This window comes from Nilaparvata lugens, chromosome 10, assembly GCF_014356525.2.
Source record: "Nilaparvata lugens isolate BPH chromosome 10, ASM1435652v1, whole genome shotgun sequence".
In the NCBI taxonomy this organism is placed as follows: Eukaryota; Metazoa; Arthropoda; class Insecta; order Hemiptera; family Delphacidae; genus Nilaparvata; species Nilaparvata lugens.
The window spans coordinates 31,129,969-31,145,633 of NC_052513.1; the positions used below are offsets into that span (position 1 = coordinate 31,129,969).

The 15,665-nt window shown below is 31.9% G+C and overlaps 1 protein-coding gene across 2 annotated transcripts in view; it reads right to left on the minus strand.

Moving 5' to 3' along the window:
- LOC111053588 (TBC1 domain family member 9) overlaps positions 1-14,267 on the minus strand; it is a 33,298-nt gene extending 19,031 nt beyond the window's left edge. Inside the window, exons 1-11 of one of the 2 annotated variants that reach the window (XM_039437192.1) lie at positions 14,045-14,267; positions 13,344-13,510; positions 10,312-10,488; positions 8,556-8,652; positions 8,049-8,235; positions 7,318-7,397; positions 6,775-6,831; positions 5,704-5,908; positions 3,718-3,917; positions 3,143-3,186; positions 2,431-2,646 (exon numbers count right to left, since the gene is read on the minus strand). In XM_039437192.1, coding sequence (XP_039293126.1) covers positions 2,431-2,646; positions 3,143-3,186; positions 3,718-3,917; positions 5,704-5,908; positions 6,775-6,831; positions 7,318-7,397; positions 8,049-8,235; positions 8,556-8,652; positions 10,312-10,488; positions 13,344-13,510; positions 14,045-14,088 — 1,474 coding nt within the window. In that variant the 5' untranslated portion in view covers positions 14,089-14,267. Of the gene's footprint in view, positions 1-2,430; positions 2,647-3,142; positions 3,187-3,717; positions 3,918-5,703; positions 5,930-6,774; positions 6,832-7,317; positions 7,398-8,048; positions 8,236-8,555; positions 8,653-10,311; positions 10,489-13,343; positions 13,511-14,044 lie in introns of both variants that reach the window. The other variant, XM_039437191.1, reaches the window with a different exon arrangement.
- Between the last annotated feature and the right edge of the window lie 1,398 nt (positions 14,268-15,665).

Here is a 15,665-nt window from a genome sequence, read left to right on the forward strand (position 1 = left end):
ACAGAAAAATAAACAATATATATATATATATATGAGAATATTTGTCTATTATAAGCACTTCCGAAAGCAAAAGTGGAATATCATAGCTCTAGTATCGAGGTAATCTGAATATCAAGAAATTGTCCAAGTATTTTTATTTTTTATTCTGATTTGTCTAAATAACCTAAAAGATTATGTTAAATTATGTAAGAGGTTGAGTTTATACTTTTTATTCTTCCAAATGACAATAAGATGATATTATTATAAATGTTTTAATTATTGAATGATAAACACAAATAATGAAAAGTTTTTGATCAGCTGTTTTAGCACACTTGAAATTTGGCCAATCTGAATGTCAACGGAAGTTTAGGTTAGAAGTTCTATCCTACTCTGAAAATCGAATTATTTGAATAGTTTATAATATATATCTTATCTGTATTTTATTCATCCAAATAAAATGATAGTATATTATTACAGAATACTTTATTGAATTCTAGAAGCATAAAATGATTCCGTTTATCCACCATGTTCCGTGATAAACGCTGTACTAGGAGGTTTGAGGTTAGATTCTATTATACTCTGAAAATTGAATTTGAATAGTTTATAATATCTCATTTGTATTTCATTCATCCAAATAAAATGATAGTATCTTATTGCAAAAACTTTATTCAATTCTAGAAGCATAAACTGATTCCGTTTCATAAACTATTTTGTAAACACGTTCACATCAAATCAGAATCAGCTGACTTCAAGGTTATTTTACAGCCCTAGGGCCGTAAAAATTTTACCGGCCTGGTCAGAAAACAATCACTTTCGGCCTCCATATGAGGCACGTAAACCAGCTCATTACACCTAAGTGGGGCGAAAAAGTGATTCTTTGCATTCTGTAATCAGTGCAGCAATGGCCACTTTTCAACGTAACTGTAGGAAAAGTATTTTCTATTTAATCATAAAATTTACTGTATTATTGTGATTGAATAAAGTAGATTAAATATGATGGAAGGCTTTTATTGAATACATTATATGCAGTAGTTGAACGAGAAAAGTGAACGAGAGCTAATCTAAAATGGAGACTTGTTACAATATAATAATTTGGTTACAAGGCAACTAGTACAGTTAATGATCTGTACTTTCTGTAGAGATATGACAGTACATGAGAAAAAATATTAATTTAGTCATGTATAACTAAAAAATATAAAAGTAACATAACGTAGATTGGATTGTTGTATGAATTAGAATTCGAACCGTTTTGGGCTTTAGCCTGTGGTACTTTTCTAAAAGTTGTATAATTCTGAACCAATAAGTAAATGTGGAAATTTTGAAATCATGGCGATGAATAGGAAATATGTAATAGGCTCCAATTTGAACGAGAACTAAACAGTAGACGGCTAAGGATAACCGCATAGTAAGAAGATAGACAAAGAGGTTGAGGTGAGGGCAAGATAGAGGTACTTCAATTCAACACAATTACATGCTGTGGTGTTATGAAGCACCTGCATGGTTAGGAGGTCCAGGTAAAGGTTCACCGCCCGTCTTACCTCGACCTTCTAACAATGTGGGTTTTTTGTTAATTTTTCTTTGCTGCTTTATTTGAGGTTAAATTATTTTTCTATCATAATTTGAATTTTTCCAGTGGTTTATTTATTATTGTTGGTTGTTCATTTGCTGTTAGAAGCCTCTCGCTGATGAAAAAACATGCATGATGAAAAATGTGTGTGTGCTTGATAAGCATGCATGAACATGCGAGTTTATTATGCATGTTCTACCGTTAGTAGCCATCTTAATGAAGTGCCCGCATGGTGAGGAGGTCGAAAAAGAGGTTTACCCGGCTTACCTCGACCTCCTCACAATGCAGGCACCCATAACACAAAATGTATGTTAAATTAATGTACCTATAAATGTATTTATTTAAGATACAAATGACACTGATAGATAGATGTAATAACATTGGTAGATAGAATAATAAGGTAGTCCTTGTGCTATTTTTCTTCCAATTTTAGGGGATGGCCTAAATTTATATCGACATATTGACCTCGACCTCTCCCTCTACCTCCTCTCCACCTACACCCGGTCATGTGCTGATGAGAAGGATATAATTTTATATCCATCTTAGAGAATCGACAATTAAATGTTGAAACACTGCCAATTTTTGAAGTTGAATCACAATATTATCGTTATTATAGTTGCATTCAATCTTTATTCTCATTGATTAATTATTTATACTTTGTAAAATTTGTTGAGTAACTAGCATTACCGTCATTTAATGTGAATTAGTTTATAAGCCAGTAAATATTGTAAAATACATATTGCATAAATGAAGAAATCTAACCTAATCTAATCTAATCCTCACTATAAGTTTAAGCTAGGCAGATTAAGGTCTTTCTGAGTTTCAATCTATATTTATTTAATGAATAATAAACTATTTTAGAACCCAAAAACAAGTTCACTCACCAGAGAAGTTCATCCAGACCTCCCTCCTGAGCGTATCCGGTATGCCCTGCAGAACGAGCTTGCTGATCTCGTGAGTGCGATACATGGAGATGCCCGAACCATAGTCCTTGAAGTGCAACTCCCACTGCTTCACTTTCACCTCCTGGCGCGCCTTGTTCATTTTGTCGTTCTGGAACTCTATACCGAGTGGGGTCTGGATCTTCCAAGATCTCGAGTCTACAATAAAACAGTGTCCAGATTAGAAATTGAATCATAATAAGATTACTGTAAGTGAAAATGATGGAATATAGCTAATGTAGTTACGATAATATAATATACTAATACACAGATATATTCAATATACAGTATTTAATGATAATCTATATTCAATATGATATAATAAAGGGAAGAATTGGCTTATACACGTACGGGATGGGAAATTCACGTATGACGCATCATCACGTCTCAACTACTCAACTGATTAACTTTGCATATAGATTCTTAATTTACGGAGGATGGTTATAGGCTTATTTTGAATTCTTCAAGTTTCAGTTTGACAATTTGACCCTCAAGTGGTGTCGAAACAAATGAACAATTGAAATTTGGATATATGAAATTATCAAGTAGGAAGAATGACTTATCGACGAGCGGTATAGCTAGAGAATACTGTTGATATCACATCAGGCAGTGTATGAAAAATTTGTAGAGCATGATCGTATCATTTGTCACTTACCTTTTTGAGCAATGGGACTCTCTGGAGGGCATAGAGTGGATTGGCTGAAAACAAACAATAATTTAATATGAATAACTGGTGTACACAACTATATATCATTTTTCAAAGCCAAATTAATTTATACAGAGCCTTCCTTATATAAAAGAGTATTGGAATTTACAATTTTTTTCTCAACTATTCCACTCAACAAAAATTAGACTGGATATCGTAATAATTGAGATAATTTGAGATACCAAAACCAAATTTAACGATACCTTCACAAGTCAATTGAAAACTAGTGAAATATAAAACTTGAAAAAATTATATAAAACACTCAGCGGATGATTTTTCTTTTTGAAAATATCCGACGTAAGACAACCTAAAAATTATTGTTTAGCAATATTAGACTACAATATTACAATATTAGTGAGATTAACTTTGAACTATCAGTAAAAGTTAAATAGGGAACAATCGTGTTATTTATAGGGAATGCTGCCAGATCAAAGTGAATCTCTCTATGGATTCATGGGATTGATCTCAAATCAACTGAATTAAGTATGAAACGATTTAAAGGAATTAATAATTTAGTTACTCACCCTCTTATCTTAGCCAGCAGTTCTGAGATCTTCTGTACAAGGAAGTCCCTATCGACAATTCGGGAGAAGAGGTAATTGACTTTCATCCTGGTTGTGATTAGAATGGAGTTTTCCAGGGTAACACTGGACGGGTCACTGTCCGTTTTCTCCACTTGAGACATATCTCGCAGAGGAATCACAAGACTGACTAAACCTTGCACCTAGACAAAATTGGTGAGAATACATTAGGAAACAGATTGTTCGAATGAAACATTATATGAAAGTATAATTGGATACTTTAATTTGTTTATACGGTAACATGCATATAATAAACCAGATACTTGTAAGCTGTGTACTGAAATGATTTGAGAGTATAATTTATTAATTCTGTTAAGTTGATAATGACACAAATAGAAATCATATGGATATGTATATGTTAGGAAAAGTAGAGCACAGTATTAATTGGAGTAAGCAACTGAATAAAATATAAAATTCACACTATGAAAAGAAATATTGTGGAATTTCTCCATATCAAGGTGAAATAAAAACGAGTTTGTCATATATTGACATTATTCTGCGTGATGTCAGTCTACCAGGACATGCTCTAATTATTTTTATGATATGTTTTCTACACCCTAACCTAACCCAATCAAGTTGAACCTAACTTTGTTATTATGGCAGATGACTGTACCCTTGTGAACATAGTTGTGAATGATTTTGTAACACTTACCCTGCTGTCAAAAAAGAGGTAGTTTTGTGACAAAACCAGTTTGCCAGGACATGTTCTGATGATGTTTATGTTCATTTACTACCAAACCTTTTTTAAATAACCTGTTTGTCTTTTCGGTCTCAAAAATTATAGTTTTTCAAAGTTTGGAATTTTCTAATTAATTGTGATTGATTTAATTCAATTTAGAAGTTTTTCTTCAATTTAAGAATGATTTTTTTTGTGTTCCGAATTTTAAATTGAGTGTGTAATTGAAGAATGTTAAGTGACACATAACCTAGCTACATTTGGATTGTTGTATAAATTAGAATTGGAGCCGTTTTGGGCGTATAGGCCTGTGGTACTTTTCTGTAAGCTGTGTAATTCTCATTGATTAAATAAATAAATAACCTAAGCAAATCTAGTGAAATCTAACTTCGATATCATTGTAGCTGAATATACCCTACTTGAGATAGTCATAGAAAATATAAAATATAGCGTGAGTATATCCCATGGTTGTTTATGTTACAAATTTCTAGCCGACTACTGACGACTAGTTTCTATTATTAATTTTTAACTGGGGTGAGAGTTTGAGAACGGTATAGTATAAGAGACTACCAGAGTCACATATCTTCAGAAAAAAAAACTACTAGGACTATTGGCTTGAGTTAACAGTGAAATTTGGAACATAAACTTCCTATACCATGTTCTCCTAAACTTCCTATACTTCCATCTTCTCATGCAATCTTTTCTCTATGATTATAGTTTTGTAGCACTTACCCTGCTGTCAGAACAGAGGTAGTTCTGCGAAAGAAACAGTTTGCCAGGACATATTCTGATAAAGTTAATGATACTTTACAACCTAACCTAACCCAATCCAGTCAAAACTAACTTCGATATCATATTAGATGACTGTACCCTGGAGGAAATAGTTGTGAATAATTTTGTAGCACTCACCCTGCTGTCAAAACAGAGGTAGTTTTGTGACAAAACCAGTTTGCCAGGACATATTCTGATAAAGTTAATGATACTTTACAACCTAACCTAACCCAATCTATTGAAACTTAACCTCGATATCATGGTAGCAAAATATATCCTATTAACATAGTTATAGTTTTGTAGCACTTACCCTGCTGTCAAAACAGAGGTAGTTCTGCGACAGGAACAGTTTGCCGATACATGTTCTGATAATGCTAATGATATTTTTCAACCTAACCTAACCCAATCTATTGAAACTTAACCTCGATATCATGGTAGCAAAATATATCCTATTAACATAGTTATAGTTTTGTAGCACTTACCCTGCTGTCAAAACAGAGGTAGTTCTGCGACAGAAACAGTTTGCCGGGCACATATGACTTGTTGAAGGGCGTGAAGAGGGTGACATCAGTGCTGCCATCTAGGCGTTCAGTGGTCGGCAACTTGAACAGCAGCCGATACGCATCAGACTGCGCCCTCGCGTCCAAGTCACGCTTCAGAAACGACTGTTTCTTCTTCACGTTCTTACTGCCAACAAGTGAAAAGGAACTGTGCATTAATTATTTTAATTGGTCTATTGGAATTAGAATAGAATCATAGCTAAATGATTGACGCTAATGTGTAAATTAAATACTTCAGAATCGAGTAAAAGAAAAGCTCTAGTTTTAGCTTCAGTAACGACGGTTTCTTTTTCACGTTTTTACTGTAAAAAAAAGAAGAGGTACTGAAAATTAATTTCATTCGATGGACACGGATTCATTCGTGTTTCGGATGGACACTTTAAGCCGTCGGTCCCGGCTGCCTAAAAAGCAGTCGTTAGGTCATGTCAGAGGCCCTGAATTTGATCAGTTGCGACCTGAAAACTCTGACACCAGACCTGAGCCAGCCAGGTCACTCGATATTATTATTATTATTCGATCTATTGGAATTTAAATAAAATCATTACTAGCTGATTGATGCTTATGTACATCAGTATCGAGTACAAGAAAATATCTTGCTTCTTCAGGAACGGTTGTTTTTTCTGACAGAAAAATGTAGATTAATTGAAGATTAATTATTTGAATCAATCAATTGGAATTGAAGATAAAACCATTACTAATAGATGTTAATGCACATACAAAACAACTCAGTATTTATAAAGAAGAGTGAAAGCTTTTGCTTCGGGAACGACTGAATCTTTTTCACATTTTTACTGTCAGAGAAAGAAAACTTACAAGGATGCTTATATTATTATTAACGTTATTACTCATATTGTATTCAATTAAAGTGGATTTCTCAACTCCTGACATAGCGTTTGGTGAGATGTATTGATATCTATTCGTAATAAAATACAAATAAATAATATTGATATTTGGCTACATCTTTGTATTTTCGTTATGCATTTATCAACTTACCTTAGCTTACTCAGGAGATTCTTGTCCACATCGAAGGCTGTGTTTTCGTTCATCAACCTGTAAAATATATTCTATTTCAATAAACAGAAATAATTATCAACTGAACTGTATAGAAGGTTTATAAAAACAAAGGAAGAAGACTCTTAAAATCAATTTCATACACTCATCTTGGTTCTAAGCTACAGAAGTTTTATTTTCTTTCTAAATCAAGAAGAAATTGAATAAAAAGAATATATGAGATTATTAATTATCCATAAGACATGAAAAACTCTGTGAGATTGCATATTATACAATCTTCCAACAATGAGAAATGTATTGTAAACAAATAAATAACATAATAATACAACTAGAATTTAAATAATCCATGTGATTGAGTTTAAATAAATTACATGTGATTTAGACCAAATTGGGAATGTATTACATGGAGAGTAAAATAAAATATGATGAATGGTTTATTTATACTAACTAATAGAGAGAATAAAATTCCTTAACTTAATGACATTTTTCAAATCAACACGCAGAAAATGAATGTAATTTACTCACTGTTTCATTGCAATGTTGACAAGTTGTGTCATAGTTTTGTAGGCATCGTCCTTTCCTATCACTGCTGTGAACCGATAAATCTGTAACAAAGAAATTTATAATCAACAATTTTAGGAATCCAAATTTGATAAAAAATCAAAGTAATATAAATTACGTGAGTGATGGAAATGAAATTCCAACAGAGAAATATTACATAAGTACCTAGTAAAAATATAATTACAACAGAGAGAATCTTGAAATATTTTCGAACATTCCATTTCATAATGAGCAATTACTCAATACTGAACAAAAGGCAAAACAGGAACATACTCAAATCTGCAATGAGATAAATTTACTTTGCTCTGATTGAGACAGCGATTTTCTTATTTTTCAATGGATTTTTAAAACATGTATCCTAAACAATATACTCAATATACTGCCAATCTAACAAGGTGACAGCACCTAAATACTGTTGAAAATCATCCTCAACTTACAGCCTGACAAAACTTTGTCAACCTGACGGAAGATTATAAGTAACTATGGTGGTAAGCAACCATAACAACTGTTTTCTCCTCTTATTTTGAGTTCAGTGCAAAACTGTCTCTCTTCCAATTTGTGCTACAGTCAGATACAAATATGGGTATTGTCAGTTTTACTCTTCAAGAGAATTTATGAAAAATATCAATATACAGTAATTTGAAAATATAAAACTATGATGTTTGTAAATTATCATCGTAAAAACAAATCCTCACCTTGTTTTCACGGGTAGAGATAGTTATAGTTTCAGGGAACAGGTAGTTTGAAGTTTTCTCTATCCCCATCACGTCCACCCATCTTATAATAACTTTCTTCTCCTTCCCGAAGATCAGACAATGAAAGCATAGGTGAGATATGGAGAGGTAGATCCAGCCTTGGTATGGCACGATTTTTTTCATGTAGCTGTTCAACACAAAGAAAACATTAATAATAGTAAACACATCAAAACATGAAATCGAGGTACTTCAAATTTTTTTGTAAAGCAATACTTTTCTTACCTATCATAGTAGGTGGGGCAAGGAAAGTAATAGAAATTGCTAGAGCAATTATTGAGACATCATAAAGTTCGAGTGAAAATCATGTTTTTTACGAGAGATTTTACAAATCATAATGAGTTTTCTGATGCACAATGCTATTTCAACTGGATTGAATGAGATACGGTAATACGGTATTCTTTTAAGGAACTGATTTGTAAAGAATATGAAAGACAACAATGAATTTACCTGCAGGGATAATATGAGACCAGTCTCTCTTCAGGAGGCATACTGAATAGTTTCCTGAATTTCGATGATATTCGCTGGAATTCCTTTGATTCTTCATCTGAAATCAAAAAATGGTTTGTACCAATTGGATGAGAAAATAGGCTAAAATTTATTTTAATGAGAATGTCAACAAGCAGAATTAATCAACTTTTTGAGATAATTTAGAGAAATTAAAGTGATTTCAACTCCTATTTGTTAATTTTTAGGAACATATAAAAGATTTCGTGGAAAAATACCTCAACTGTAGGAGCACATTGTGAGAAACAAAATATTGAAAAAGGAGAAAGATAGTGAGAAGAAGATAAATACAGTACCTAGCATGCAATACATTGTCGTTAGTATGACATCAATGACTCATTTGCACTCTCAAACATAAATATATGAGATTACTACAACGCACGTCAATCGTCTCTCACTTGTTCAAACAGCACTCAGGCGTCTCGGTTGAAATATGTGACATTTTAACAGCAAAGTTCGTTGGCTACTATATCCTTCTGTGACAAAATGACATTTAACTTATTTGTTAAGTTAAAGTTATTAAATTTCAACTATTAACTAAACATGATGAGTTCAATAATCATGAGACTAAGAATTGGAATCGTGAATTAAAATCAAAAGGAATTTAAAATGGTGTAATATCAAAAAAAATTAATGAGTTAAATTTGCACGTTATAATATATCTCATATTATGAGTTATATGTATATAATTATAATGTGTTGAGTATTATCGAATTCTTTCACTCACTAATAATAAGTATTTTTAACATTTCTAACCAATTTGACAATGGAAGGATGAACTTATAAAACAAAAAATCACTTACAAAAAGAAATATCATCAGATTTGTTAATGAATAGCTAGTGTTATTGAAATTCATTTCTGACTCATTTGACAGTCAAATTTTCAAGGCTGGAACAAGAGCTATTCAATGAGCGAATGAGATGCCACAGAGCACAAAAGCAGGTTAAATGAGATGATAATCAAGGACGAAGAACACAGAGCACAAACATGAAGCTATAATAATGATAACTGAAATGTGATAATGTGAGAGAAAAATTATACTACAGAGTAGAGAATAATAATAATAATAGAATTTCAAGAGTTTACAACATAATTCGTTTACATAATTACATTACGGAATATATTTCCGCGAGCAGGAGGAGAGAATCTTCGAGAGGGCACTCCTACATCCTGGATGAAGAAGCTCTACAATGTTTTTTGAGATCTATATGACTGACCTCCCATTTTGATCTTAATTATTGTTATAAAGTTTTACATTTTGACGCAATCTATCTAGCAAGAGCTGGTCATGGATGGAGATTAGAAAAGAAAAAAGTCTTTAAGAAATGTCTCCCTGAAAAATATCCAGTACAGAAAATTTAAACACAATTTTAGATAACAGAAAAAATAAAAAGTTCTACGATTATACAGAAGTCATTCTGAAAAGGAAGAAAGAAAATTAGTAGCGAGAAGAAATTAAACACACAACTTCAAGGAGTAGAAAAAAACAAACATATCACTGACACAGAAGACTTTCTCCAATCTGACTCATACTATCAACGAGGGATTGACCTCAGCAACGCACTCCTCATCTCTCTCTCTCTCTCTCTCTGAACCAGCAAGCAGGATTACTGTAATAGGCCTACTGGATTACTGTAAAAAAACAAATAGGTTAAATAGGTCAAATATAAATCACTTATGGAGAAACTTGAAACTTACCGGCCTCGACAGCAGCCTCAGATTTTGTGTCAGCCACGAGAGATTCGATTTTACAGAAAACGAAGTCGTTGATGTCATCTTCGGAGGAGAAGGCACTCAGGGAGTCACTCGCCAGATTCTGTTGCAGCCATTCCCAGTGTTTTCTGATCTCAATCAATGTTGCTGATGATGCTATTTCTGCAATTTAAAAAAATACTATGAAAAATGGAAATTTGAGAGACACTGGAAAAAATGGAAATTTTAGAGACAGATCACAGAAGAACTAGATTCTATGACTGGATCATAGAATAGATCTTTCTATAAAATAGGATACAGATAGATTGATAGATAGATAGCCTGGAAGATACATGATTGTCTTTTTTTATCACACTTTAAATTATTTCAAGTGTTGTGGGTGAAGTTGACACTTCAGAACATAGATACAATATGTTTTGTTTATAAAAAGTGTTTGAATTCCTGAAAAATTGAGTTTCAAATTGAATCGGGTATCGGCCATCTAAACAAATTAAATCAGTTTTTAAGCTAATTTTAATTTTTGTGACGACGGTATACATTTAACTATTGTGACAATAGTTGACTCCTGTGGAATTAGTTGGTTGATTTAACTTTATGATCTTCAGAATCTCTTCAAGACCTTTAGGAATTGTTAGATATTCTGGTACTTTAGTTGGTTTCTTGACTTTTGACAAAAATAATTAGCGAGGAGTTCAATAGTTTCTTATAATTTAATACTTTATTTACTTGAAGATAACAGATTTAATTACACTTGAAATAATATCTAAAGTATTTATAAAATATCAGTTGCGACCTGAAAACTGACACCAGACCTGAGCCAGCCAGTTCACTCGAATATTAATATTATTTTTTTTATCGATAGGTAAAAGGATAGCTAGGTCCACAATATTCAAAGAAAAACTTTGAATTTAATAGATGAATATTTAAAAAGTATTGATTTTTTATTCTTTCTGTATTATTGTGTATCAACATAAATTTTACTGTTATAAATAATTTTTTATTGTGAGAAGCTTATCAATATGTCTATTGAATCAAGCTATGTTAATGACCAATCTCCATTTTGAATTATTTATTTAATAGGCTGTTGGGAAGTTGATAAGGTGTGAATATTAATAGTATGATGGAAAAAATCTCTATGTTTAAACAAAGAATTTCTCGTAATATTTTTGTATTGCAGTAGTTTCTTGTTCGTTGGAAAATGATAACGTTCAGTGATAACAATATTCAAATATCCATACTCACATAATTAAAACTATTATTTAGGAAGAGCCTTTTTCACACTTCAGCGGTTCCAATACAAGTTACAATTCAAATTTCATCAATTCTATTATATATTATAGTGAGATTCACTTGAAACTTTCAACATTGGTTGAATGAGAAGCATTGTTTGTATTATGGCTCGAGCAATGCTGACTGTTTTTTTTTTCAAATGTATTCCCTTCTTTTCAACACAAAATTTATTAGCCTTCAAATACATTTTCACCTACCACCTTCTGCTCCACCCATTACCCACATTTGTGGGATCGATGGCGTCATAGAGTTCGATTTCAATATACACAATAACACAAAAACTATTCAGATGGCAGATAAAACAGTGACCACTCCTAAAATAATAGGAAAATGTAGTGTTTATGTGAATCATACTAGAGTTTACTTTAAAACATTCAAATATAAGTTAGTTTATTTGTAATTTGCAAACATCAGCTCCATAATATTGCAATATAATTGGATAAAACTATAATACTAAAACTTCTATTATTATTAACTCACACCATCCAAGATATAAAAGAAAATTAATCTTGGATGGTGTGAGTTAATAATAATAGAAGTTTTAGTATTACAGTTTTATCCAATTATATTGCAATATTATGGAGCTGATGTTTGCAAATTACAAGTAAACTGACTTATATTATACTTAAACTTCAGTTAAACTAGAAACCCTGGATGAAACTGAAGATGATAATAATAATAATAATAATAATAATAATAATACTATAGTAAGATTCACTTAAAACTGTAAGCAGTGGTTGAGTGGGAGCTTTCAATGTCAATATAAGGAATTCTAAGAGTTTGATGCTAATGTTAAAGTAGTAGGATAGCTGATAACTAATATTCTATTTGTCTATGGTATCACATTTTCTGAAATGATCTGCTGTATATTTAAAGCATACTAATAATCTAGCCGGAAAATTATACAACAGTCAACTTTTGCAGTCTGATTAGATAGACACAACCACTGAACTGGTTCTGATTAATGAATCATTTCTGTTTACTGATAAAAATTGGCTTTTGTTACAATTGAACTATGACGAGATCACAGATCCGAGTTCAATTCCTAGTTGATGGAATTCTTATCTTAGCTGAACAGAATATTTTAATTGAACCGTTTTATCATTGTTGGCGTCATTCATAGATTAGTGAATTATCAATTTGTTGCTTCAAAAAGGTGGACCCAGGAGGAATGTCTGATAGTCTATTAACAATGTTGATTAAAATAGAAATTAGATTTATTGAGCCTTCCATGGAAAATGAGCAATTATGGTTTTTAGGGTGCTCCAACATCATAGTAGATATTTTTTAAAGTATTTGCTATTATATAACTTATACGGAATTGTAATTATTTCTGAGGGTGATGCCCACATGAGCTCTAGGCTTGTACGTAGGTAATGGGACGGATGATAATGAGAGATGAGTGGACCTACAGTTTTAGGTGGGTTCGAAACCACCGGGAAGCAATTTTACAACTTTTGAATCATATTCAGAGGAGTTGGCTCAAGCGACCACCCTTCCAACGGGAGTAGCAGGCACATGCTCTTAACTTAGGCTATCTAAGCGATAGCTTAGCGCGACCACTGAGTAAAACCGCTTCCTTCATTACACAAAAAATAGACAAACAGAGGGGAATGGATTAGAAGTAAAATCTATGATAGACCTATCAAAAAAATAATAATATGGTACCTGAGGTAAGAAGTGCATCCAAGCAATTATTTCATTCTCTGTTTCTCATTCTAACTCACCATAGTACACCTCAGAAGTTGGAGTCTGATGCAAGATTCTGTACGGAAACCGTTTTGAGTCAAAAACACTGTCAATTGTTCCAACTATAAGTGATGATAATCCGCTTGTTTTTCCATGGCCTTTGCGACATTGTAGAACAAAATATACGCTTTTATCTAGATCATTCCTGTAAAAGATTTAATGTTGAATTAATTTAGCACCAAATGTTTGATACAAAACTTAAACTTACTTACGTTCAATTGAATACTTCTACGTCAAATCCACAAATGAATTCAATTGGAAATGTCTTTAGTACCATTGTAATTCATTATTCAGGTTATCATTTTTGTTACTTCGTGTACTGGCAATACCTTACCTTGAAAAGAAGTTGAACAAATCCTACAAGTTTAGTATTTAATAATTATCATTAACAATATTTCATAAAGTAAAATTCACTCTATGCCATTTAAGAAGTCATTTAAACTATAAAGAAAAGCATTCAGCCGTATAGGCGTGAACTACTTGCTCAGAACTATGAATTTTACCAATGCCCAAAATAATGCGTCATTGAAAAGATTTTATAACCTAGCTATTTGGTTAAATTTCTCATTGAATATTACTGGGAATCAAATATGGTCAAAGATAGTCGTATTTATTAAAGCAGTACATTCACAATTGCAAGAAATAACATTAGCAAGTGATAACAAAGCAATCAACTTACCAAAGAGCATTTTGTAGCAACACTTCTTTTGGTTTTAACCACATATTTACAGTTTAAGAACAAACACCATCAGAACCAATGTTCAGGGTTTAAAAATTAACAAATTTATCACATTAATATCGTAAAATTTACACTGATATACACTGAAAATCATAATACAATCGGTGATATGACAGAAGCACAAATGTTTCCTGCAACTCTTCACGTAATTTTGTCTGTAAACACAAAACAGATGAGAGCCAGCTTTTGCGATTGAGAGAAAAGTCGATAGTTTGACAATTCGAGAGCTGGTATCGATATATGGAAGAGTCGATACTAAATATCTGGCGGCAATTTATAAACGATGATTACGGAAAATTTATTGAAGCTGAAAAGTATTCAACTAATCTTTGTAAAAAAGGTTAAAATTCAATATCTATCTTATTTCAAATTTTGTTCTCAAAGCATTTAGTTTATTCATTACACTTATAAATATATTTTTGTCTATAATCATTACGGGTTTATAACATGCACTCTAAAACTATAAAAATCCGTTTATTCCTAAACTATACACCATACTACTTCATCATTATACTGATTACAAATACATAATATTAATGCATATATTTGCTTTTTCAATTTGTTAAAAAATAGTCTGTTACCGTATTTTTATCAATGAATCAATTAAAAAATATTATGAAAGATCATTGGTTAATCTTGAATAGACAGCGAACTGATAACTTAGGTAGGCTACATAAAAATTTATTATTAAACAATAATTTGTAGGTCCATTCATCCCGGATTTTCATCCAACGCACAAGACTGAGCTGATATGAGCATCACCCTCAGCAAAAAAACCTACAAGATAACATGTTGGAGGATTGAAGATAAAAAATAGTGACATATACTTCAAAATACTATTGTAACATTAAATTGATTGAACAGTGGTATCCATCATTTGTAATAAATGATTGGTGACCTGTTTGTAAAGTAATAAAAGGGGGCGATCCACCAGTTCCCAGACGGGAACACTATAAAATAGTTGTTGCGTAGCATTTGACTGTAGAGCAAAAGCAGTTGGGTTTTTTTTATATTATCAACTAGATGTTTTTTGGAATTTGAAAGAAAATATTTTTTTAGGGGTCAGATTTATTTTATTAAAATGGCGAAATTTCTGTGAGATTTGAATGTGAATTTTAACATATTTTGGTTTTATAAAATTAGTTATGCTACAACTATTCTAATACAGAACAATAATTAAGGAAGGTTATGAAATTTTGAGCATTTAATCAATTTAAAAAAATTAAAATAAACTTGTTGCCAATGATTTTACAAAACGTTAGACAGAATTGTGTTGGACAGATTATTGTGTTTTTTATTTAAACAAGTTATATGACAGTTTATGAAGCATTATTCATTTATAATTAATTTGGAATTTCTAAAATCAAAACAATATTGAAAAATAAATTGAATGTGTAACGATACCGTTATACTGTTGATGTCCATCCTAAGTTGCCATGGTCTGAATGGAGAACCAGAGGATGTCCATCCACGGGTCAGCTCGGTCTCTCTCAGGAGGTAGGCGATGAAAAAGTGTGTGAGATTATTCAGAAGAAAAGTGGAAAGCTTTTTCCACTAGCTG